We start from the raw sequence: 27,275 nt of genomic DNA on the forward strand, positions 1-27,275 counted from the left end.
TACTTCAAAAAAGATTTTTTTCTTCAATTCTTCTTTAGGTATTTTTTAGGTATGCAGTACATTTACATTCATCATTAGGTGGTTGTACCTGTACATGATGTATCTTGGTTCTTATTTTTTCCACATTACCTGTGCACCCTTCACCCCCTCCACCCTTCCCTATTTACATAGACTTTGTTTCCATTTTTTTCTTTTCTCATAATTTTTCCTTTACCTTCTTTCCTTTCCCCTTCCACTCTCACTTCCCCTTCAAAAAAGATTTTTGTAATATGCTTTCTATATCCTCTTAAATTCTATAAAATCTGTGGCAATGTACTCTAAATTTTGATACTGTAATTAAAAATGTATAATTGATATTAGGTAATAGGAAGAAAAGGTCTAAAGGAGTAGGGGACGTTGGAGGGGTAGAGGAAAGGCAAGAAGGGAAAAGAAAAAAATATGAGAAAAGGAAAAAAAGTGGAAACAAAGTCTTTGTAAATAGGGAAGGGTGGAGGGGGTGAAGGGAGGGCAGGGGAAGGGGAAAAAAATAAAGACCAAGAAACATCATGTAAAGGTACAAGATCTCAATGATGAATGTAACTGTATTTTATACCTAAAATGTACCAATAAACTTAATGAAAAAAAAAGTGAAGCAGAATCTGTATATCAAATTCAGGCAGTTTTATGAATTATTAATAATGTAGCCAGTAGAGCTCAGTACTGTAAATTTTATTAGATGTTAAGTATGACATAGAGATGATATCTTATGATGAGAGAATGAAAAAGATGTAAAAGAATACAGGAAAGTTGGCTGTTAATTTGAAAGAAGATAAAGGAATACTATAGGAAGGGGCTGGGGATTTAGCTCAGTGGTTCTGGCGTCTGCCTCAAAAGCACAAGGTCCTGAGTTCAATCCCCAGTACGGAAAAAAAAAATACTGCAGGGGAGATCAATCAGCAATTCAATTCAGTTTCATTTAGACAACATTTATTTCATATATTTGTTACACTCCACCAAGAAATTTTTCTTTTTGATATTATGACAATTCAGCTAGTAAAAAAACACATTTCATTGAAAAAATACTATTAAGCTTAAGCTTTTAACATATATAGTGCACAAAATACATATACTACAGAAAAAACTTAGCCACAGATTGCTGTGTGCATCATTTCCAAAACACATGACCTTTATAAAAGTATACTTGTAGGTGGCTGTAATGTTTTTGGCTCTAGGTAACAGAAAACTTACTTTGTAAAGTGCCGTGTAGTAAATGTCTTGGGCTCTGTGCACAGCTATTCAACTCTGCTGGTATAGTGTAAAGGCTGCCACAGGCAAGCCCTAAAGAAATGGGGTTTGCGCCAGGGATTTAGCTCAGTGGTTTCACTGCCTGCTGTGCAAGCGCAAGGACCTGAGTTCGATCCCTGGTACCAAAAAAAAAAAAAAAAAAAAGATATGTGGTTTGTTTGTATGAGTTTTCTCAAAACACTTCAGTTATAGACATTGAAATTTGAATATAATTTTAATATGCCACAAAATATTCTTAATTTTCAACCATTTAGTAATAAAAATTTATTCTCTGCTTGTAGGCTACAAACATGGGCTGTGGACCAGATCTGGCTGATGGGCTATAGTTTGTCAATCCCTGTCCTAGCCCAGTCAGGATCTACTTCTGAATTACTTGAAGAAAACTAAAAAAGAAAAAGAAAAGGAAAAAGAAAAAAAGAAAAAAATCAAGGCACTAGCAGCAATAAGGTGAGAGATAATATTTGGTTGCCAAATTTTTTTTGCAGAGTAATTCAGAATATGTAAGATAAAATGATAATATCTAATATCTTGAGTCTGAGACAGTATTCTGAGTGCTTTAAAAATATTAATTCATTTCAACCTCAAAGCAGTCCTAAGATGTTACTAATACTACTCTTGCAGAAAAGGAACGGAAGCATGGCAGGCATGAGTGGTAGGCCCCATGGTGGAATCTGGGCCAAGGCCATAGAAGTCCAGAGTCCACATTTTACCCATTAAGTTACGTCACTTCTACTAGGAAGGAAAGGCAGGGAAAAATAGTTAGGACTCTAATACAGAATATAAACACAGCTCAATACCCTGCTCAAACATCAACAGTAAGATAAGAGAAATAATATTTCTTGCAGAGCACTCAGTGTTTATTGTGTAAGTGCAATTAATTTTACTGTTTTCAGCTACTTTAAAAGCAGCTCAGAATTTTGCAAAAATAAATATGTCCCTCATTCAAAATTTGGCTGACCACACAGCTGAATATTTCACAAAAACATTCCAGCTCCATTTTAAAGGGTTAGGTCAGTTACAATGTATATATCCATTAACAAGTGCCAGAAGTCGGCAGAAAAGATACATTATAATTTAAAAGAGTATAACAGTACAATACATATTATATTAACAACAGGACTCACCCGTGAGACAATGGGTCAGATCTTCCTGTACATAACAGTTACTCAACTAAGATGACTTTTTCCTATATACAACTATAGATGGATTCCCATGCATGTCAAACATCTATCAAGTTACATTTTGTAGCACACTCACATACAGAAGCCCTATTTACAAAGACTCTTCATGTATGTTTAATGATGTTGCCTAATTACTTATTTTGGCTTTTTAAAAACTTCATATATGTACACATTGCAGTCTTCTTTAAAAAGAAAAAGCAATCTTGGAATCTGCACATGACTTACTGTGTAAGTGCTTTCCTCAGTACATGTTCTTGTATTGTTGAAAATCTTTCAAATATCTATAACGGTATTATCCAGACATTGATGTGACATTCAGTGGAACATCGGTTCTTGATAAAGGCTTGTATATTTGCTGCAATCTTTGCAGTTATCCCTTTGCATTTTCTAATATATGAGAGTTACTTGGTAAAAATACTTCAGAATACTCAGGATACCCTCAGGAATTTCTCATACATGTGAGCTTTTGGGTATGTAGTGCTGGTTGTCCTGACAGAAAACTTGACATTCATTTTATGTGAGGATTTCTCTCCTATGTGATTTTTTTCTCTCCCTTTTTTTTTTCTGGTACTGGGGATAGAATTCAGGACCTCACGCTTGCCAGGTAGACACTGTACCACTGAGGTACATCCCTGGCCCTCCTATGTGATTTCTATGTTGCAAAATAAAGTGTGACTTCTGAAATAAAATTTTTCTTCATGTGTTATAATTTGTTCAGTTTCTGCCATCTATATTGTCTGATATTCAGTAAAGTCTACCATGTGGTATAAATTTCTCCTTAATAAATTTATATGTTTTCTCTGTGGATTTGCTGATATTCTACAAGGAAAAAATTTGGCTGAAAATGTTCCCTTCTTAATGATACACATGTGGTTTCTCTCCTGTGAATTATGTGATTATGCTGAAGGATGAATTCAGACAAATTCCGAACTCATACTATTTGTCACCCTTCTCCTTTCTCCTGTGTGTCTTCTGATGTGCTGTGAGTTGGGACTTTTGGATAAAGGTTTCCCCACATTCCTGACACTCATAGGGTTTCTCTCCTGTGTGTTTTCTCTGATGTATGATAAAATGTGATTTCTGTGAAAAAGATTTTCCACATTCCTTGCATTCATAGGGCTTCTCTCCGGTGTGAGTCCTTTGATGTAATCTAAGGACTGAATTCACAGAGAAAGATTTACCACATTCTGTACATTCATAGGGCTTTTCCCCTGTGTGTTTTCTGTGATGTTTAGTGAGGTCTGATTTATAGAAAAAGTGTTTCCCACATTTATTACATTCAAAGGGCTTTTCCCCTGTGTGAGTTCTCTGATGTACTGTGAGGGCTGACTTCTGGTAGAAGCATTTCCCACATTCCTTACATTCATAGGGTTTCTCTCCTGTATGAGTTCTCTGATGGGTTTTGAGGTGTGAATTCCTAGAGAATAATTTTCCACATTCCTTACATTTATAGGGTTTCTCCCCTGTGTGTGTTCTCTGATGTACTGTGAGATGTGACTTCTGGGAGAATGATTTCCTACATTCCTTACACTCAAAGGGTTTCTCCCCTGTGTGTGTTTTCTGATGAACCATGAGGTATGCCTTCACATAGAAGAACTTCCCACATTCAGTACACTCAAAGGGTTTCTCCCCTGTGTGTGTTTTCTGGTGCTCCATGAGGTGTGGCTTCTGGTAGAAGGATTTCTCACACTGATTGCATTCATAAGGTTTCTCCCCTGCATGAGTTCTTAGATGTCTACTAAGAGATGACAGGTGGTAGAAAATTTTCTTACATTCTTTACATTCATAGGTTTTATCTCTGGTGTGAATTTTCTGATGTACTGTGAGGTCTTCACTTTTAGAAAAGGATTTCCCACATTTACCACAGTCATAGGACTTGTTCTCAAAGTGTGTACGCCGATGCACTATGAGGGCAGACTTCTGGCAGAAGGACTTTCCACATTGATTACATTCATAGGTTTCCACTTGGTGATGAATTTTCTGAAGTTTTTTCAGTTCTCCAGTCCTACACAGAAAGTTCCAAATTCATTAATGGATAAGACGTTTTTTTTTCCAGTACTGGGGATCAAACTCAGGACCTTACACTTCTGAGGCAGGCAATGGATAAGACTTTTAAGGCTGTGTGTGTGTGTGTGTGTGTGTGTGTGTGTGTGTGTGTGTTTTCCAAGTTACTCTCAGGACCAACTTCTAGAGATGTTCCCATATTAGGTTCGTAGGGTTTCTCCACTGTGAAAATCCTGTCCCATACTGCAGTTTAACACTGGATAAAATGAACCTTCACCTGCATTTCATCCACAAGATTTCTCAGCTGCCTGCACTTTACTTTGGATAATTCAGTAGAGTCAAAAGATGACTTTGAAGTTTGAATCCTCGGATCCTACTATGGTCTCTTAGGTAAAAGGGCATTTCAAATTTTATTACATTCTTTGGGATTCACTCCCATGTAAGTTTTCTCACATTCAGTATTAACTAGTACTCTCTCATTCCCAGTACCCCCATCAAGACTTTCCACAAAGCTTCTATCTTAAATATTAATTCTTGAACTTGCCTTGAATTACCAGCTGGGCTTTCCTGGTACCGTGCTCCAAGGTCATGGATATCCCATGGGTCTTCTACAAGGGAATTGAGATTTTCATACACTGTTATATTTATAGAGTTGATTCTTAGGCTTCAGGCCAACTACCAAAATGAAAGAACTCTCAAATAGAAACTTCCTTTGCCTATTATTTTAGGGGAAAATAACGCTAAAAACTTCTGTAGCAGACAGAGGAAGGAATCTGATTATAAATAAGCCCAAGCATCTCTGCCACTTTTACAAATGTGACTTTAAAGATGGAGTTAAAAGTTAAGACAAAAACAACAGAGAGCAGAGAAGAAAATACACTCAAAGTGTCACTGAGCAGCAATGTGGGAATCCCAGAGAATGCTGTGATACCATTAAGGACAATAAATAGAAAGTGGAATGAGAAAAATGAGTGGACAACTGTGTCTATTGGAAATATCAGGAAAAAGATTAAGTTGGATAAAGGAGCTAAAATAGGCTTTTCCTCCCTCAAACTTAGCTCGCTGTCTTAAGATTCCTAGTGTAGTTAGCGCTGTCCTCTAACCCACAGGGAACACATTCCCAGGCCCCCAGTGGATGCTAACACCACAGGGAATACTGAACATATTGTGTACTCTATTCTTTCCTGTGCATATATATATTCAGAGAAGCCTTCACCTTGTTACTTACAGGAAGTACTTCACAGCTTCATTTTGGCATATCTGAACTGCCAACATCCCTAACCTTGTGCTTTGGGGCCATTATTAAGTAAAGTAAGGGTGACTTGAACACAAGCCCTGCAACTCTCAGTAGTTGATCTGATAACTGAGATGGCTACTAAGTGACAAAGGCAGATTATGTGCACAGCGTGGATTTGCTGGACAAAGAATTATTCATATTGCAGACAGGACAAAGCAGGTAACTGAATCAACGGAAAATGAAACTGCACATCAGGGAGAACAACTTTATGTTTTCTATATACAACAACCTAGTGTCAACAATAAAGTGTATTTCTCAGTCATCACTTTCCTCATATTTAGAGGAACAATGCTATAGCTTAGGCTTTTACTCTATATAGATGGTTTGATTTTCACCAGGGCAGAAAAACCCAAAAACATATATATCCAAAACGAAGGATTTTTTTTTTAAATGCAGAGGGCAAGCCCTCTATACAATAAGATGACTTCTCAGTTGTAGCAACTGACATTTTCAATCCTGTACCTATCCTGGCCGCCAAATCCTGTATTCTAAAGCACAACTACCCACAATTCAACACAAGTCTCAAATTCTGCTTTCATATCTTGGCTCCTACATCTCTGCTTTCAATTTATTACATCACCCTTAAAGACTAGATTAGTTAACATCATTTTAGAACCTTTTCAGACCATATATATAATATATATGTTAGTGCTCTCCTCTAACCCACAGGAGGGAACACACACACACACACACACACACACACACACACACACACACACATTCATCTGTAAATGCATGAAAGGAGCCAGGTGTGGTGTCACAGGTTTTTAATCCCAGTATTTGGGAGGCTGAGGCAGTAAGATTGCTGTGAGTTCAAGGCTAGCCTGGGCTACATAGGAAGACCCTGTCTCAAAAAACAAAAAATAAATAAATCCATGAAAGTAAAAGATTCTAACCAGAGATGTGAGGTTGACATTTCATAGCATCTGTGAAGAAAGTGATAGGGACTCAGGCCAGGTTAACTTGGATACACATGAAATACGATTCCAAGCATGCAAAACATGTGACAAAATGATTAAGTGGAGATTAACATATTTTGGGGCTAAAAGAAATAAGCTGCTGTAGGCAAGAGAAGGCCAGACTTGTTCTCCAGAGAAAATTAATTTAAATATATTCCATAATAGTGAGTCAGGATTAGTTTACCGTGACAGGCCAGTGGCAATATAAATCTGCTATATTATACAACTACTTTTCAGAATTTAAATTAAGAGTTTGGCTGGGTGTAGTGGTGCATGATGGCAATCCTAGCACTTGTGAGACCCTGTCTCCAAAAAAACAAACAATGAAAAGTTTGTTCTTGATCGTAAGAAGGAAAGGGTGAGATAAATGGAACCATCTTCTAAGAGGGTAAATATAGAACCAGGATACAAACACGACAGAGATGGAGAGGTCAGTTTTAGGAGTTGTCAGCATAAAGACCCACGCTTTGGTCTTAAGAAGGAGTGAGCACTTACAGGAACAGAGAGCAGAACACAGAAAATGTGTCTTTGTCTTGTTAATAAAAATTCATTCAACTAATATCTACTGAGCAACTAATACATATTAGGCCTTTTTTCTGATCCTGGCAACACATCAGTGTGCAAGTTAGAAGATCATAAAAACATTCAAGGAAGCAGGTTGTGATTATTTTGGCATCCTCATACCCAGAAAAGGGTACAGTACTTTTGTCTGCTTGTTTGTTTTTTTGGAGTGTCGACTGATACTGTAGATTTTAAGAAAAGTAATCAGTACTACATGTGAAGGATAAATGCATATAGAAGTATCAATTCTATTGAAATATATAAAGGATGAATAGCATAATGATTTATAACCTGAATTCAGAGTTTAAAGAGAGACGAGGTTGTTAAAACTGGTACTAAAAATAATGAAGCCATGTTAATTTAAAAGTGGAAAGCTGGGCATGGTAGCCTGTAATCTCAACACTTGGGAGGCTAAGGCAGGAGGATCACCATGAGTTCAAGGCCAGCCTGAACTACAAAGCTAGACCTTGTCTCAAACAAAGGAACAAACAAACAATCAATAAATAAAAGTGGGAGATGTCATTTGAAAACCCATCCATAATTCAGATTTAAAAACACTTTAAGATTATAATTGAATGGCAGAGAGTAACTGGGAATTCTAGAGAAAAACATAAAATTCTCAGATAAGGTTAGGCAGGGATTAGATTTTGTATACAGGAAAAGGAACTATATGTATTTATTTATTTTTATTTTTTACTGTCTGGAACCTTTTATTTAATTAATTTATCTTATTAGCAGATGTTTACTGTACATAATGATTATATTCATCATGAGAAGTTGCTACATGTACATCTCTGGAACTTTTTATGAGAACTCTCTTGACCTAGTCACCCCCCTAATCATCTCCAAATACCATCATATTGGGGATTCATTTCCAACCTACATTTATTTTTTAAATGTATAGCAAAGAGGAATTTAAATAGAACAAAAATTGGAGGTATGACTTAGGTTTATCTATTCCTGCAGATAGGGTGTCTGCAATCATTTCCAAACTATAGGGAATTCAGAAAGACTCCTAAAAAATATTTCAAAAGGCAAGAAGCACTAACCCCCTCCTGATGACATGGGGTATAACTTCTAACTCACTAGGGCCGCTGTGATGTGGAAATTCCACTTCCAATATCCATGGCTCTTTTCCTTGCTTCAACTTCAAGACCACATTTGACTTACTCACTTGGTAACCTATTAATAGAAAAGATGAGGGAAATGATAAAAATTGTTTGGAATTTAGGAACTCCGTAAGGAAATACAGTTTCAGGAAAGCAATGAAGATCCCAATTAGGACACATACTTTTCTGGTACCCAAAATGAATTTATTACTTTGACCCCTAAAACAAAGCTAGTATCATTCCCTATAGGAACCTTACATGTTCCAGCAACTGGGAAGAGAAATGGAAACTACTGGGAGTTACATATGGGGAAGTCTTTCTCACCTATTGAGACCAGGTGTCTGTAATTCTCCAGCATTACATCCTTGTACAGGGTCCTCTGAGCAGGAGTCAGTAATTTCCATTCTTCCTTGGTGAATTCCACAGTAACATCCTTTAATGTCACAGGACCCTGGAACGACATATTTCAATTCAATCTGAAGTGACCAGTGACTAGAAAGAGTACCTCTGAAAAGAGATATTAAGGAATGAGGATGTAGCTCAGGTAAAATGCTTGCTAGGCATGCACAAGGCCCTGGCTCTGATCTCCAGTGAAAGAAAGGAAGGAAGGAGGGAGGCAGAGAAGAAAGGAAAAAAGGAAAAAAGAGAAAAAGGAAGAAAGGAAGAGGAAGGAAGAGAGAAGGAGGGACACACATTAAATTAGGTCCTAATGTACTGACAGAATTTTCTCTGGACAACTATGTTATACTGCCAACTCTGCTTTATGTAGACATTTGTTCAATACATATTTGCTGAACCCCCCACCTCTTGTGCCTACAACTTTGTTGAAGGTACAAAGATGAATAAAAGTAATTATTCCTGTTAACAAACTTATGACAGGGATCAAAGATATAAATGCTCGCAGGCAATGTGTATAGAAGGTGCTATAACAAATACATACTAGATACAAGAGGGACACAAATGAGGACAGTTTTTTGCATTTTGTATTATCATGTTTGATTTTATTAGATGGTCAAATTCATGTATATTTGTAGGTCTTTTCTTTTTTTTTTTTTTGTACTGGGGATCGAACTCGAGATCTTGTGCTTGCAAGGCAGGCAGCGGAACCACTGAGCTAAATCCCCGGCAAACTCATGTACATTTTAGGAATAAAGAATACATAATTAGGGCTGGGGAATACTTCAGAAGAGAAAAACCTTGAACAATGTTTGTTTGCTTGTGAGTTTGAATCCCTAAAAGCTGCAATCACAAAGCAAGTCAACAATGATTGCACTAACTGCTTCTGATACTACCTGATAGTTGACTAAGTGGGATTTTAAATTCAAGAGCTCCCCAAAAGAAGCTTCCTATCTATGGAACAGTTTTTACTTCTCATCAAATATTTCTAAGTGGTCAGCTTAGTCCAAATGGGGAAGCAGTTTCTAGAACCAAATAGGAAGCTCCATAATAGATTTGGACGCTCTGAAATACAAACACCCACCATTTTTTCCCAAAGGCCATGCCTGAGTGCAGCAAACTCCAAAGTCTAGAAGCGGTGCTCCAGGCAGGGACACCTCAGGTGGGGAAAGCACTGCCTTCCAGGCAGAAAGTGCTCAGTTACCCAAAGAACACCTGGTGGCAAGGCTAAAATGCAGACGGGGGCCTAAATCACTGGAGGTCAGTGAGCTGAATCTAACTGAAGCCCAAGACCAGCTCAAATATATGTATCAGACTGACTTAGCAACCAGAGAGAAGAAGGGTTGTACTATTTTCTAGTGTTATTATTTACTTCTATCTCTAGAATCTACTGTTCTTTTAAACATAATGTCCAACATTTAATAATAAATTATGAGACATTCAAAGAAGTACAAAACTAATTCATATTACATAATGGAGCTGAATGAAACAGGCCCACAGATAATGTAGATTAGGATTAGCAGATAAGAACTTTAAAGTAATTATGATAAAAATCTTTTTTTTAGACAGGGTCTTGCTATGTAGCTCAGGCTGGCCTTGAACTCATTATGTAGTCTAGGCTGGTCTTGAACTTGTGGCAATCCTCCTGCCTCAGCCTCCTAAATGCTGGGATTACAGGCATCTGCCACCATGCCTAGCCAGTAAAAATCTTAAATGATTTAGTGAAGTAGACAATACAGATGAAAGGATGGGGAAATTTATCAGAGAAAAAAATAGAATTAAAAAATGTATTATGAGAAGTAGATTTCATGAACTTATGAAGAGCATGCACAGGGAAGATTAAGGGGACTATGAACTGGAAAAAAAATCTGCTCAATAGATAACATCCAAAAAAGACAAAAAATAAATACCTCAAAATAAATATAGCATTTGAGGCATTCTGAATAATGTATACGTAGTCCAACATTTATGTACCTGGAATCCTAAGAAAAGAGAATGGAAAAAAAAGCGTATTTGAAGAGTGAGTACCCAAGTATGTATGTATGTATTTTTTTTTTTTGGTACTGGGGATCAAACTCGGAACCCTGCGCTTGTGAGGCAGGCGCCATAACCACTGAGCTAAATCCTAGGCCCTGTATGTATGTATTTTTCAGACAAGGTCTTGTTATGTAGTTCAGGCTGGCCTTGAACTCACCATTAGCCCAGGCTGGCCTTGAACTCTCAGTGATCCTCCTGCCTCAGCTTCCCAAGTAGTAGGATTACAGGCATGCACAACCATACCCACTCCGCGTATTTTTTTTAAATGGTAAAAGCCAAGAACCTACAGGTCTTTGTTAGGTTCTAAGAAAAATTAACACAAAGCAAACCATACCTATACACATCACAGTCTAGATGTTAAAAAACTAAACATAAAAGAGCAATTATGTTCAAGGGAATAACAGCCTTCTCATCAGAAACAACTGAAGGCAAATACATCTTAAAAGTGCAGAAGCACTCTTGAATTCAACAAGTATACCCTTCAAAAATCAAAGTGAAAAACATTTTCAGAAATTCCAGCTGAGTAAATCTGTCACTATTAGTACCGAAATGATAAAATAAATTCTTTAGGCTTATGGAAAAGGTATCAGTAAGATAGTCCAGATCTATAGGAAAAAAAAGTATCCAAAGAATAGATATGTATATAAACATAAAAATCTACTTTATTTATGCACACACACATGTACTCAAGTTTCTTTAAAAGACTGGTAACATTTAAAGCAAAACAAATTTTTAGAGTAAAAAATATATGGGAAATAAGCTGCAAAACAAAGACCACAAAGAGTGAAGGGGGGTGTAAACAGAATTACACTATTGAAAATTTATTTCACTGTTTATGAATAAATAGTATATTATTTGAAGATACTGAATAAGTCAATCATGTATATTGTAATTTCTACTAAATAAGCTAACATAAAATAGGCTTAATAGTCAATAAAGGATGGGGAGAAAGGAACTCTTCTCCATTGGGTGGAAGTGCAGACTGGTGCAACCACTGTGGAAATCAGTATGGAGATACCTCAAAGAACTAGGGCTAGAGGTCCCATTTGACCCTGCTATTCCCCTGCTGGGTACCTTCCCAAATGAATTAAAAGAATTGGGGGCTGGGGATTTAGCTCAGTGGTTCTGCTGCCTGCCTTGCAAGCACAAGGACCCAAGTTCAATCCCTGGTACAAAAAAAAAAAAGAATTAAAAGAATCATACCACAGCAATGTATGTGTACCCATGTTTATATCGGCACAGTTTGTAATAGCGAAAGCTTGGAAGCAGCCCAAGTGCCCATCAACTGGAAACTGGATAAAGAAGATATGGTTTTTTAATAAAATGGACTACTACTCAGCCATAAAGAATGAGAAACTAGAGACATTTATAGCTAAATGGATGCACATTGAGGCCATACTCTTAAGTGAAATAAATAGGACCCACATGTGTAAATACCAAATAGTTTCTCTAGTGTGAGAAACTGAAAGTGTAAATAAGGATTAAAATGATTAAAATGAATCATTTGAAATATGAAGAAAAGGTCCAAAGGTGTAGGGGAAGTGGGAAGGGAAGGGAAAAGGAAAGAAGGGAAAAATTGTAAGAAAAGGAAAAAATGGAAACAAAGTCTTTGTAAATAGGGAAGGGAGCACAGGGAACGGGGAACAAATAAGAACCAAGATCCATCAGGTACAGGTACAAGCACCCAGTGATAAATGTAAATGTATTATATACCTAAAATGTACCAATGAAAGAATTTAAGCAAAAAAGAAATAAATAAAAAACAATAAAAACCTTAGGGGCCAGGGATTTAGCTCAGTTGTTCCGATGCCTGCCTCACAAGTGCAAGGTTCTGAGTTCAATCCCCAGTACCAAAAAAAACCCAAAACAAAAACCTTAAACAAATAAAAATAAATGATTAAACTAAAAAAAAATTAAATAAAGGAGCTGTTCTCAAAACACAATGGAAATTTTCATAAATATTTCAGATAACAAAACCAAGGTTTCTATCAGCAAACTGTCCCTAAAAACAAAATAAAAGCAGTATCATGCAGAAGAAAGTTGTGCCAACAGAAGTTGAGAGATGGAAGAATGAAAAGTGAAAGAAATCTAGTATGGCTAAAATGGCTGTGAATAAACGAAAAGTTTCAAGGTCTGCATCAAACAAAAATTTTGAGGCCCTGGTAACTGTCATCTGCACTCAAAATTACTCCAGAGGAGAAGCTGGGTCCCATAGTCCCAACTACTCAAGAGGCTCAGAGGGGAGAATCACTTGAGCTCAAAAGTTAGAGAGCAGCCTGGGCAACAGGGAGGTGGCCTCTCAAAAAAACAAACATAAGCTCATTAGTCATTTCTACTGTTACAGACAGATCATTCAACGATTTACTTTCAGACTCTAAGTCATGGAAAACATGTGAATTCCTCAGTGAAGACTAGATAAGGAAGATTCCATATTAAAGATAAAATTATGTTCAAGAATGACTGAAACATGGGCCAGGGATGTAGCTCGGTGTCACCGTGGCTGCATGGCAAGTACAAGTTCCTGAGTTCAATCCCCAGTACCAAAAAAAAAAAAAAAGAATGACTGAAACAGAACTGCAGGTTCTGCTTTAATAAGTTCTGTTCAACAGGTTAAACTTTAGCTCCCTCCTATTTTTTTCTCCTTCCTTCTAGTCTCTTTCTTTCCATCAACACACTTAATGGCTGTGATCCTGCATTAATAACAAGATGAAGTCTCATGCCCTACCGAGGTCCTGAGTCGCAGAGAACACGCCGAATCAGCCCGCTGCGGACAGGCAGGTCTGTGCACGCCCTACCGAGATCGTGAGTCCCGCGGAAGACGCCAAATCACCCCGCTGCAGACAGGCAGCCACCTGGTTCCACACTACAAAGACTCAGAGGACACCAGACCACCAGACCAAGGTACTGAGTCCCGCTGTTCCCGGCCCAGAGGTAGGGACTTCTGAGACCTCATCCCACTGCTCCTGGTCCAGAGGAAGGGGCTTCCCGGTCACCATCCCTCCCGCTGCTCCCAGCCCAGAGGAAAGGGCTTTTGGGCCACCTTCTGTCCCACTGCTCTTGGCCCAGAGGAAGGGGCTTCCAGGCCACCATCCCTCCCACCGCTCCCGGCCCAGAAGGAGGGGCTCCTGAGCCCTCGTCCCACTGGTCCTGGTCCAGAGGAAGGGGCTTCCTGGCCACCATCCCTCCCGCTGCTCCCAACCAACAGGAAAGGGCTTTTGGGTCACCATCCCTACCGCTGCTCCTGGCCCACCTCACCCAGCTCAGAGGTAATCCGTGCAGGCAATAACAGCCCCCTGCCCCAGTCGAAATGAGAAAACACATAAATAAGTCTCAAAACCAGACTTCCAGATCACCTAGAGCAACCCCAAAGGGAAATGAGATAGAACACTCTGATACTCAACCACCTGGACCCACTGAACTGGCAACAAAAGGGGATCTGGAAAAAATGAAATCAGAAATAATTTCTCAGATAACAGGAGAAATTGTGCCCCTAGTGCAAGACATGATTAATAAATCTAGAGAGGAGCTCAGGAACATGATGGAATCCCAACATAAGAAACAAATGGAATCCATAAAACAGATGCAAATAGATTTCCAGGACATGAAAAACTCCACTGAAAGTCTACACAGCAGAATGAGCCAATGTGAGGACAGAATTTCAGATATAGAAGATAAGATTGCAATTAGTGACCAGGAAAAGAAAAATTGCTTCAAAATTATAAGGGAACATGAGAAATCAATCCAGCAGCTGCTAGATGATGCAAAGAAGAATAACATAAGACTGACTGGAGTCAATGAAGAAACAGGAGAGAGTGCAGATGACATAAAAAATCTCTTCACAGAAATAATGGCAGAAAACTTCCCAAGCATGGGAAAAGAGCTTGACATACAGATAAGTGAGGCATATAGGACTCCAAATAGCCTTGATCAAAAAAAGTCTACACATAGGCATATAATTGTTAAGATTCCAGAAACACAACAGAAGAACAAAGTTCTCCAACCAGTCAGAGAAAAGAAAGCACATACAAAGGAAAGCCCATCAGAATCACAGCAGACTTCTCAATGCAAACCCTCAAGGCAAGAAGAGCTTGGAGTGATGTATTCCAAGCCCTAAAAGAAAACAGCCTCCAACTCAGATTGATGTACCCTGCAAAACTATCTTTCAAAATGGATGGAGAAATAAGATACTTTCATGACAAAGAGCACCTTAGGAAATTCATGAATACCAAACCAGCTCTCCAAAGAATTTTACACAATATCCTAGGAACAGACATTGAGGATCACAACCCCAGGAAGCAAAGCAGAATGAACCCATCTGGCATGACAAGAAATTAAATGGAAAGGGGGAGAACACAACAAAAAGAAAAAGTCATGGCAATGACAAGTCAATACGTTTCAGTTATAACCATCAACATTAATGGTCTCAATTCACCAATCAAAAGAAATAGACTGGCAGAATGGGTCAAGAAGCAAAATCCAACAATATGCTGCATATAAGAAACACACTTAATTCAAAAGGAAACTCATAGACTGAAAGTTAAAGGGTGGAAAACAATACTCCATGTGACAAGAACCTGAAAAAAAGCAGGAGTAGCTATCCTCTTGGCAGATCAAGTAGATTTCAAACCAACACTGATTAAGAGAGACAAAGAAGGACACTACATCCTTGTAAAGGGCAGAATCCAAGAGGAAGAGAGGACAATCATAAATATCTATGCACCAAACACTAGTGCACCCAACTATATAAAACAAATACTAATGGACATGAAAAGTCATATATGCACTAATACAATTGTAGTGGGGGACCTCAACACCCCACTGTCACAAATAGATAGATCAACTAGACAAAAAATAAGTAATGAAATACTAGAACTCAATTGAACTCTTGAACAAATGAACTTAACAGATGTTTACAGAGTCTTCCACCCCACAAAATCAGAATACACATTCTTCTCAGCTGCACATGGGTCATTCTCCAAAATAGACCACATACTCACACATAGAACATGTTTAAGTAAGTGCAAAGGAATTAAAGTTATCCCCTGTATATTATCAGACCATAGTGTGATGAAATTGGAGATCCATAACAAAAGAAACTCAAAAAATTTCATAAACACGTGGAAACTGAACAACACACTTCTGAATAACCAATGGGTCACAGAGGAAATTAAAGAAGAAATCGTTCCTTCAATTAAATGACAATGACAGTACAACATATCGGAATCTGTGGGACACAATGAAAGCAGTCTCACGAGGGAAATTCATAGCAGTGAATACGCATATTAGGGAAACAGACCGAGCCCAATTAAACAACCTGATGCTGAACCTCAAGCTTCTAGAAAAAGAAGAGCAGGACAACCCCAAAGCTCATACAAGGGAGGAAATTATAAAGATCAGAGGAGAAATCAATGCAATGAAGACTAAGAGAACGATAGAAAAGATCATTGAAGCCAAGAGTTGGTTCTTCGAAAGAATCAACAAAATTGACAAACCTTTAGCCAACCTTATCAGAAAAAGGAAAGAAAAGGCCCAAATCCATGCAATTAGGAATGAAAAGGCTGAAATTACAACAGACCCAGCAGAAATCCAGAGGATCATCAATATCTACTTCCAGAACCTATACGCCAATAAGATGGACAACACAGAAGAAATGGACAGATTCCTAGATACATATGAATTACCAAAGTTGAACGAAGAAGACCTAAAAAAAATTCTGAACAACCCAGTATCAACCAATGAAATGGAAAATGTAATTAAAAACTTATCAACTAAGAAAAACCTGGGCCCTGATGGCTTCACTGCTGAATTCTACAAGACATTTAGAGAGGAACTGCTGCCACTACTGTTTAAACTCTTCAGTGAAATTGAAAGGGAAGCAATACTCCCAAATTCATTCCTGGAAGCAAGCATCACCTTGATCCCCAAAGCAGAGAAAGACCCAACCGAAAAAGAGAACTATAGGCCAATCTCACTAATGAACATAGATGCAAAAATCCTTAATAAGATAATGGCAAACAGAATGCAGAAGATCATCAAAAAGATCATACACCCTGATCAAGTGGGATTCATCCTAGGGATGCAGGGATGGTTCAATATACGAAAATCAATTAATGTAATACACTATATCAATAGAGCCAAGGACAAAAACCATATGATTATCTCCATAGATGCAGAAAAAGCATTTGACAAAATCCAACATGCATTTATGATAAAAATCCTACAAAAAATTGGAATAGATGGTCTCTACCTCAAACTGATAGAAGCCATCTATGAAAAACCAACAGCCAGTATCATACTAAATGGTTAAAAACAGAAATCCTTCACACTAAAATCAGGAACAAGGCAAGGATGTCCACTATCACCACTCTTGTTCAATATAGTTCTGGAAACATTAGCCATGGCAATTAGACAAGAGAAAGAAATAAAAGGAATAAAGATAGGAAATGAAGAAGTCAAATTGTCATTATTTGCAGATGACATGATACTCTATATAGAAGACCCCAAGAACTCCACCAAAAGTCTTCTAGATTTAATAAGCAAATTCAGTCAAGTAGCTGGTTACAAGGTCAACACACAAAAATCAATAGCTTTCCTCTACATGAATGACAGACTCACTGAGAAAGAAATAGGGCAAATAATTCCTTCCACAATAGCATCCAAAAAACTGAAATACCTAGGAATCATCCTAATGAAAGAAATCAAAGACCTCTTCTCTGAAAACTATGGCACTCTGAAAAGAGAGATTGAAGATGATATCAGAAAATGGACAGACATCCCCTGCTCCTGGGTAGGAAGGATTAATATAGTGAAAATGGCCATACTTCCAAAACTGCTATTATAGATTTAATGCAATTCCAATTGAGATCCCAGCAGCATACTTCATAGACCTTGAGAAAACAATCCAAAAATTCATTTGGAGCAAGAAGAGACCCAGAATAGCAAAAGCAATTCTAGGTAACAGAGACATGGCAGGGGGTATCACAATCCTCAACCTGCAACTCTACTACAAAGCTACTGTGATAAAAACAGCATGGTACTGGCAAAGAAACAGACCTTAGGACCAGTGGAACAGATTAGAAGATGCAGAAACAATGCCAGACACACTCAGCCATCTCATCTTTGACAAAGGAGCCAAACACCCTCACTGGAGGAAAGATAGCCTCTTTAATAAATGGTGCTGGAAAAATTGGGCTTCAACTTGCCAAAGATTAAAACTAGACCTGTATCTCTCACCATGCACTAAACTAAAATCAAAATGGATAAAATCTAAATATTAAAATAGAAACTCTGAACCAGTTGGAACAGAGGTTAGGTAGAACCCTTGAAGACATCAGTGTAGGAAAAGATTTTATGAACAAAACCTCAGTTGCCCGTGAACTAGCACAAACAATCAACAAATGGGATGTCTTCTTATTAAAAGGCTTCTGCAGAGCAAGAGAAACCACCAGCAGTGTGAAGAGACAATCCACAATGTGGGAAAAAATCTTCACCTGCTCTTCCTCAGACAAAGGTCTACTATCTCGAATCTATAAAGAACTTAAAAAGATCAGAACTCCCAAATTTAAAGACCCAATCCAAAAATGGGCACCTGAAATGAGCAGACATTTCTCAGATAAAGAAGTAGAAATAGCAAATAAATACATGAAAAAATGTTCAACATCACTGGTCATTCAAGAGATGCAAATGAAAACATCGCTGAGATTCCACTTCACTCCAAAAGAATGGCTGCTATCATGAAATCAACCAATAACAAATGCTGGCGGGGCTGTGGGGAAAGAGGAACCCTGCTCCACTGCTGGTGGGAGTGTAGACTGGTGCAAGCACTGTGGAAATCAGTATGGAGATACCTCAAAGAACTAGGACTGGAAGTCCCATTTGACCCCGCTATTCCACTGCTGGGGATCTTCCCCAAAGAATTAAAAGAATCATACCACAGTGATATATGTGCACCCATGTTCATAGCAGCACAGTTTGTAATAGCTAAAACTTGGAAACAGCCCAAATGCCCATCAACTGGAGACTGGATAAAGAAAATGTGGTTTTTTAATAAAATGGAGTACTAATCAGCCATCAAAAATGAGAAATTAGAGACATTTATAGCTAAGTGGATGCACACTGAGGTGATACGCTTAAGTGAAATAAATAGGATACACATGTGTAAATACCAAATAGTTTCTCTGGTGTGAGAAACTGAAAGTGTAAATAAGGACTAAATGTATAATAGGTAATGTGAAATAGGAAGAAAAGGGGCAAAGGGGAAGGAAGTGGGAGGGCTAGGGGAAAGGATAGAAGGGAATGGGATTAATATGAGAAAATGGAAAAATAGGAACAAAATCTTTGTAAATAGGGAGGACTGTAGGGGTTGAAGGGAGGGCTGGGCAAGGGTGAAAAATAATAACTAAGAGAGACTATGTAAAGGTACAAATTTCCAATAATGAATGTCATTATATTGTATACCTAAAATATATCAATGATTAGAATGAATAATCAATAATGTAAAATAGGAAGAAAAGGTCCAAAGGGGTAGGGGTAGTGGGAGGGGCAGGGGAAAGGAAAGTAGGGAAAGGAAAAATGACGAGAAATGGAAAAAATGGAAATAAAGTCTTTGTAAATAGGGAAGGGTGGAGGGCGTGAAGGGAGGGCTAGGAATGGGGAAAAAATAAGAACCAAGGTGCATTATGTAAAGGTACAATTCCCAATGAGAAATGTAATTGTGCTGTATACCTACAATGTACCAACAAAAGAATTTAATACAAAAAAAAAAACAAGATGAAGTCTAAAATTTATATTACAGTAATAACATTTCAAAAGGTGGTTATGAGGATTATGTGAGAAGACTACAGTGCTTACCAGAGGGCTGGGCATTTAATTGATACACTTTATTAATAAAAAATTAAATTTTAGGGGTGGGGGATTTAGCTCAGTGGCTTCCATGCCTAACTTGCAAGTGCAAGGTCCTGAGTTCAATCCCTGCTACCAAAAAAAAAAAAAGAATTAAATTTTAAAAGGCAATGAGCCAGTCGTGGTGGTATATACCTGTAACCCTAGTATTTGAGGTACTAGGCTGAGGTAGGAGGATCGCTTCAAGTTTGAGTCTAGCCTGGACTACATAGCGAATTTAAGGCCAGCCTGAACTGCATAGCGATATCGTGTTTTAAAACTTCAAAAATAATAAATAAATATAATAAAAAAGAAATTAAATGGTTACAGAATTCAGTGTTCATTTTCCCAGGGTATTGGTAGGGATGACATCAAGGAAGAGTAGTCATGCGTTTCAAAGGTACTCTTAATTTTATTTCTTATGCATGATAGGGGATACACAAGTGTTAGCTTAATATTCTCTAAGTTGTACATATACATTAGGTACATTCCTTTGTATAAAGGGTAATTTTCAAATTTTTGAATAGTAAAATAAAAATTCAAAATTCTATAGCCTACAAGGTCCTATGTCTCTTAAGTGCCTCTGCTTCATTGCTTTAACTCTTGACAGTCTCCCACTATGTCACTTGTCTATCCTCAATGTCTGAATACTTCTTCTGGAACGTGCCCGAGTGACTGTATTTGCTTTTCCTCCCATCTAGAATGCTCTTCCCTAGGTGTCTACCTAGCTTCCCCTCTCATTTAATTCAGGACTTCCTCAAACACTGCCTTACAGAACAATAGTCCCTAATAAACCTACAGCCTGTTGCTCACTTATTTATACTGTTCCATCCTCTCCAATTATAATATTTGTTAGGGTCAACACCATCCTTCATAAGAAAGTCTTTAGTAGGAGAGTGTCAATCAAGTTCACGATGAAGGACACAAGTTTTCCAAAATTGTAATTTTCACCTTAAAGCTCAAATTTTAACATTTGCAAAAAGTACCATTGAGTGTGGCTGGCACACCCTATAATACTAACCCCAAGACAGGCTGAGGCAGGAGGATTTCAAGTTCAAGGCCAATCCTGTGCTACTTAGGAGGACAAGGACCTGTCTCAAAAGATAAAAAGAGCTGGGGGTGTAGCTCAGTGGTAGTTATGTCTCTGGGTTCAATCTCCAATACTGAAAACAAACCAACAAGTTGTTTTCCTTAAACTGGCAGGCTCACTTCATTAGTTTTGAGAAAATGTTAAATACACAAGTGTGAATAACCATAGCTTGTCCACCAGTGTTCTTTCAAGTAAAAAAAGGTATTCAATTAAAAAGTGACAGTTCATAAACTAAAATCAAAGTGGATTAAAGCTCTAAATATTAAAACAGAAACACTAAACTTACTGGAAGATAAATTAGGTAGAACTCTTAAAGACACTGGCATAGGAAAAGACTTTATGAACAAATCCTCAGTAGCACAGGAACTTGCATGAAGAATGAACAACTTGGATCTCATCATATTAAAAAGCTTCTGCACTACAAGAGAAACCACCAACAGAGCTAAGAGACAACCTACAATGTGGGAAAAAATTTTTACCAACTGTTCTTCAGACAAAGGTCTACTATCTAGAATCTATAGAGAACTCAAAAAAAATCAGACCCCCCCAAATATAAAGACCTAATTCAAAAATGGGCATCTGAAATGAATAGACATTTCTCAGACAAAGAAGTAAAAGCAGCAAATAAACATATGAAAAAATGTTCAACATCACTGGTCATTCAAGAGATGCAGATGAAAACAACACTGAGATTCCACCTCACCCCAGAAAGAATGGCTGCTATCAAGAAATCAACCAATAACAAATGCTGGCGGGGGTGTGGGGAGAAAGGAACCCTTCTCCATTGTTGGTGGGAGTGCAGACTGGTGCAACCACTGTGGAAATCAATATGGAGATACCTCAAAAAACTAGCATTAGTGGTCCCATTTGACCCAGCTATCAGATGGATATCTTTCCAAAAGAATCAAAAGACTCATACCACAGCGTTATATCTGCACCCATGTTTATATCGGCACAGTTTGTAATAGCTAAAACTTGGAAACAGCCCAATTCCCCATCAACTGAAGATAGGATAAAGAAGACGTGGTTTTTCTATAGAATGGAGTACTACTCAGCCATAAAGAATGAGAAACTAGAGACATTTATAGCTAAATGGATGCACATTGAGGCCATACTCTTAAGTGAAATAAATAGGACACACGTGTAAATACCAAATAGTTTCTCTGGTATGAAAAACTAAAAGTGTAAATAAGGTTCAAATGGTATAATTGATAATGTGAAATAGGAAGAAAAGGTCTAAAGGAATAAGGGATGTGGGAAGGGTAGGGGAAATGAAAGAAGGGAAAAGAAATAGTATGAAAAAAGGAAAAAATGGAAACAAAGTCTTTGTAAATAGGGAAGGGTAGAGGGGATGAAGGGAGGACAGGGGAATGGGGAAAAAATAAGAACCAAGATATGTCATGTAAAGGCACAAATTCCCATTTGTATACCTAAAATGTACCAATAAACTAAATAAAAAAAAAAGTGGCAGTGCATGTGCACAAGTCAAACAAATCCTTTTCCTTGCCAACCAACCATCACAGCTCAGGATGCAACAGGAGGGTTTTATGTGAACTTTCCATTTTGTCACATGGGATATTAAAAAGATGTATAATCAAGGGTCAAGATTTAATAAAATTTATACTTTTACTGTTTTATTAAGGATATCCTTAAGTAAATTTTTTACTGTGAGTCCCTTAGAGGAACAGAATAACAATAAATTGATGTCATTGTCCTAGCTCGTGCCATACAGGCAGCAATTTCTCTAACCACTGCTTTCCAACCAGCAGTGCAAAAGGCAATTTGCACCTTAGTATTAGAAGTTTTGACTCCCAGACCCCTCAAGAGGTCTTAGAATTCTCAGCTCTGCAGAACACACTTGTGGAGAGCTGCTATTTATTCAAACAATATTTTCTCCCAGTGTGATTTTTAACTTTCTACTTTTCTAGTTTTAATATGTAGCCTCTTTCAAAAAACTCATTAAACACACACACACACACAGTGAAATAAGGGGCAAAATAAATGACTTACTTTGAACTTGTTCATTTTCTGCTGTTCTTGGGAAAGAGTAGAAACTCTGAAGCCGAAACAGGGAAAGTGGGAAGAAAGAAGTCATAAGAGACAGTATCTTGCAGTTCCAGGAATCACCTGTGAGAAATTTCCACACAACATTTTAGTGAAAGATAACCAACTTTCTAAGGAAATGTCCCTTTGACCCATCAGAAAGAACAGGAAAGATAATGAAATGCTACCTATCTGTCCATTGATGACTTTTTTTGTTGTTGTTTTTTTCAGTACCACGAATCAAACTCAGGAACTTCACTTGCCAGGCAGGTGCTGCACTGCTGAGCTAAATCTCTAGCCCTGATGACTTTGACATAGTCTCAAACTTGGGATATTTTTGAGTGAAGGTAAACATTCCTTTCCTGTTGGCTGTTTTGAAAACTATGTGTCTGTTCTCTGAATAACACAAACTAATTGAAAACCTAAACACTGAATAATAGATTAAATAATAATATATCCAAACATGGAACTCATGTCTGGCATTATAGATGATGTTGAAGCAAATATTTATTGATACTAAAAGCTTTTTAAAGTTACATGTGATAATTTTTCCTGTTAATATCATAAACCCAGGCCTGGGATGCAGCTCAGTGGTTTCGCCACCTGCTGCGCAAGTGCAAGGACCCGAGTTCGATCCCCAGTACCAAAAAAAAAAAAAGAATATCATAAACCCCATAATTAGAAAATCATTTCAGATGTGGTTCCACCTCCTGCCTTGCAAGTGGAAGGTCCCAAGTTCCATCCCCGGTACAAAAAAACAAAAAACAAAAAACAAAAAAAACCCAACAACAAAAAAGAAAATCATTTCAGAGTTTTCAAAAATGAGACATCTCTTCTCCCAAAATTAGTTTCTCAAAATACTATTCCTCAAATACCATATTTTACATAAGAATGTTATAGTGAATCTGGAGACTTCAGTTCTACCATCAGCTTTATTAACACAGTGACTGTCTTAGTTATAATACTTTTACCTTTAAAATGAGGAGGCATTAATCTTCAAAAACCCTTCATGCACTATTATCATCCTTTAAAATCTTCACTGAGGGCCACAAATCTATACACTCTCCTGGAATTCACTTACTAATGGCTGGATGGTTTCAAACATGGTCACCTAATTTGCTGATACTGACAGAAATCTAGCTCCTAAAACAGTAGTTGGCACCAGAATCCGAAACAGGCACTTCACGTGTGCAGCAAAATCAACTAGATATCATAATCTTGAAGCCCTTTTCATAAGCAGCAGAAACCACTTCCAGCTTGCCTGAGAAGCCCAGATACCATAAGGATGAATACAGTTGTTTTGTTTTGTTTTTTTAAATCTCTCTTCCATCACCTCTCTCTAGAAACTAACCTTTGGCCTGGATAGGTTCCCAGCTTCTCAGTAAAACTTAAAACTGAAAGCTCAAACTGGTTTTGATTTACTCATTTGGCAGCCCGCAGCCCCTGAGAAAAACTGACCCAAAGGTTGGGTGAACCCAAGATTCTGGAACTGGAACACTCCGTGGTGAGGCTGGATTGAGTGCACTCCGCAGCTGGGTTCTGAAGGCGCCCAGGGAGAACCCGGCGCTGGGTACCAGAAAGGCTGGGACGTCAGAGGGCGTGATCCGCGCGGGACAGGGGCCTGGAATCCCACCACCAATTCTGGTTGAACCAACTGTCTTGGAGTCTGTGGAGCTGCTGCTGCTGCTGACAACGGAAGGTGGATGTGACACCACCTGAAGGATGGTCGTGCGGCCTGAACGAGGCAATAATGGAACAGCTGCATCCTGGTGACAACGCGAGTAGCTCACCTTTATTGACAGCCTCTCTCCCTGACAGCTCCGACACAGCGCAGCAAACCCCGTGGTTACACTGGTAGTCCCAGTGTGGGCGACCGCGGCCCGTCCCTCCCTGCTCGGTGGACCGGTTCCCCCTCCGGTCTCCGCCACTCCCAGCGTCCAGCCAAAGGAGCTTCGGACACACCTGCAGGGCTCGGCCTCCCTCAGGCCGCCGCCCCACCCATGGCAGCTCCGGAGAGATCCGCTGCCCTCAACCCCCCCCCCCCGGGGCGCCGGACAAAGCCGAGCTAACAGAGCGGCGCCGCGCACGCGCAGAGCTCCACGGCCTCCCAGAAGTCCCCGCGCGAATGCGGCCTCACTCGCTCGTGGACTGAGGGGAGTTTCCAAGGTGCCCAGACTGGCGTCGAAGTCGAGGGGCCACCGCGCAGGTTCCCTGCGAAAAGACTGGAGCGAGTCCGGGCGCTTGAACTTAAGCACACAGCTACGTGCAAAGAGCAATCCATCTGGTAAATGAGGGCTTTTATCCTAGCAACCTCCAAAATTGTGCAGGTGATAGCTGAGACATGTGATAAACCAGAACAGGTTAGTGCCGCACACACCTCTTCCCAAAAGAAAAAAAAAGCTTAATATAAGATACACAGGCTTCTTAGTTTTACACAAATTTCGTCCTACTGGTATAGAATTCCATGACTATTACTTCACAAAGGAAGATACATGGAATAAATTATGGTCAATATTGATGACTTCCGTTTATTCTGTGCCAACTACAGAAATGAGTTTATTCAAAATGGCCATAAGAATATTAAAATTTTCACAGAATTAAATTTAAAACATGAAGCCATAACACTCTTGTAGATATGTACACATATACCACATTCTGGATAGCAGTTACAGAAATAATTAAACATAAAGCCTACTTCCAACCCAGAAAATTCCATTTACAGATAGAGGAAAGAAAAAATCTATTTTATTATTGAGAAGACATTAAACCAGACTGCCATGTACATCAGAGGCAATCCACTGAGGAGTTTGCAATGAAGGAATACCACATTTTTACATTGTCAGGCAGGTACAATGCATTACATATTCTCTAGATAAAAGACTGTCCTCAAGTAAGAGTACCTTACATCACCATTTGTTACCATAATTCATCCAAAAATCACCTGGTATTGTGTCGTATCCATCTGTGTTAACTGCCTTTTCCAAATGAAAAGTGAAGCTTTAAAAAATCTCTGACAAGCTGGTACAGTAGTTACATAGGTAGCCAGGCACCTAGGCGTTTCCCACAGAGATAGGAAAAGTGGACACTATCTTCCTTGATGTTATCTTTCAATGACATGGCCTCAAGCTATTAAGAAAGATCTTCCTGGGCCTGGAAGATTTGAAGCACACCTGTAATCCCAGTACTTGAGAGGCTGAAGCAGTAGTTTAAGGTAGCCTGACCTACACAGCAAGATCCTGTCCAAAGAAAAAGAATGACTTTCCTGGGGCTGCAGGTGTGTGTGGCTCATTAAATACAGCCTTTGCCTAGAATAGTGGTGGCAAATCTATAGCACTTGTGCCACAGCAGGCACCCAGACCCCTCTGTCAGCACACAAGCCAAGTTGCCCCAGTATCACCCCAGCAGTAGAGCATTGGATACTCCGGTATAAATGCAGTGTTGACACTTTGTGATAAATAAGTGGGTTTGGGGTTACACTTTGGGCACTTGGTCTTGAAAAGTTTCACTAATGGGCCAGGGATTTAGCTCAGTGGTTCTGGTGCCTGTCTCACAAGCGAAAGGTCCTGGGTTCAATCCCCGGTACCAAAAAAAAAAAAAAAAAAAAGAAAAAAGAAAAGTTTCACTATTATTATAGGCAGCTAAATTAGCTAGAGATATAGGCAGTCAGATAAGGCCAGACCCTCAAGAGGGTCAGGACAAAGGGAAAACACATCACAACTGTGGCGGGAGACACATCTGTTGGAAACCAGGCATCCAGATAAAAATGATCAGGCCTACATACTTCCTAAAAAGACAAACACTGGGGCCTAATGAAGTCTAGATAGACATCAGTCACCCTGGTGGGTGACCAAGACCTCCAGACCCATCATTTCCTAGAAAAAGTCTCTGTTCTTTCCGTGCACCCTTGTTACCTGACTTATTTCCCCACTGGATCACTATTACCTAAGCAACTATTCTTGTAACCTTATTGTTAATCATACCTGTAACCCATGTTGTACTCATGTGGATTTTGCTCTATAGAACTTCCCTGTAAAGTGGATTCCCTAGCTACCCTCTTGGATCTCCTCTTGCCTCTCAGGAGCTATCCTCTCAATATTTTCCTACTCTTAATCTCCATGTTCCTAGAATTCATTCTTTGATTTTAGAGAACATGATCTCGGCATATCAGACATCTAACAGGTTGGGAGATATAATATTTTTATATTTCATCTCCTGTATCACTATCATTGGACTAGAATAAGCAAAGCCCTAGTTTTGATTCCTAGCACCAACAAATAAAAAGCTGGTCTTAGCAATAGGCTTATTTACTTTTCTTTTTTTTTTTTTTTTTTGGTTTTTTGAGACAGGGTCTCCCTTTGTAGTTCAGGCTGGCCCTGAACTCATTATGTAGCCCAGGCTGGCTTCAAACTCCCAGTGATCCTCCTGCCTCAGCCT

The 27,275-nt window shown here is 38.7% G+C and overlaps 1 protein-coding gene and 1 long non-coding RNA gene across 4 annotated transcripts in view; one reads left to right on the forward strand and one right to left on the reverse strand.

Moving 5' to 3' along the window:
• The window catches only part of LOC147828235 (uncharacterized), a 45,627-nt gene extending 19,170 nt beyond the window's left edge, over positions 1-26,457 (forward strand). The window contains exons 3-6 of the long non-coding RNA XR_015451140.1: positions 1,566-1,731; positions 13,481-13,729; positions 23,073-23,188; positions 24,275-26,457. This is a non-coding gene — a long non-coding RNA (uncharacterized LOC147828235). The remainder of the gene's footprint in view (positions 1-1,565; positions 1,732-13,480; positions 13,730-23,072; positions 23,189-24,274) is intronic.
• Znf25 (zinc finger protein 25) lies at positions 694-24,803 on the reverse strand. 3 transcript variants are annotated; one of them, XM_013069020.3, is made up of 6 exons: positions 24,632-24,803; positions 22,809-22,925; positions 8,720-8,846; positions 8,373-8,468; positions 5,014-5,077; positions 694-4,470 (listed from the first exon to the last, which is right to left on the reverse strand). In XM_013069020.3, the coding sequence occupies exons 2-6, from the start codon at positions 22,821-22,823 to the stop codon at positions 3,402-3,404; spliced, it is 1,371 nt and encodes a 456-aa protein (XP_012924474.1). In that variant the 5' UTR covers positions 22,824-22,925; positions 24,632-24,803; the 3' UTR covers positions 694-3,401. The 3 variants fall into 3 exon arrangements, with proteins under 3 accessions (XP_012924474.1, XP_012924473.1, XP_012924475.1); XM_013069019.3 differs by lacking the exon at positions 24,632-24,803 and adding an exon at positions 24,300-24,437; XM_013069021.3 differs by lacking the exons at positions 22,809-22,925; positions 24,632-24,803 and having other exon boundaries at positions 8,336-8,468; positions 8,720-8,819.
• Positions 26,458-27,275: the final 818 nt, after the last annotated feature.

Source organism: Heterocephalus glaber, unplaced genomic scaffold (genome assembly GCF_053883595.1).
Source record: "Heterocephalus glaber isolate CG9 unplaced genomic scaffold, H.glaber_assembly_v1.0 deba00001195, whole genome shotgun sequence".
Taxonomy (NCBI): Eukaryota; Metazoa; Chordata; class Mammalia; order Rodentia; family Bathyergidae; genus Heterocephalus; species Heterocephalus glaber.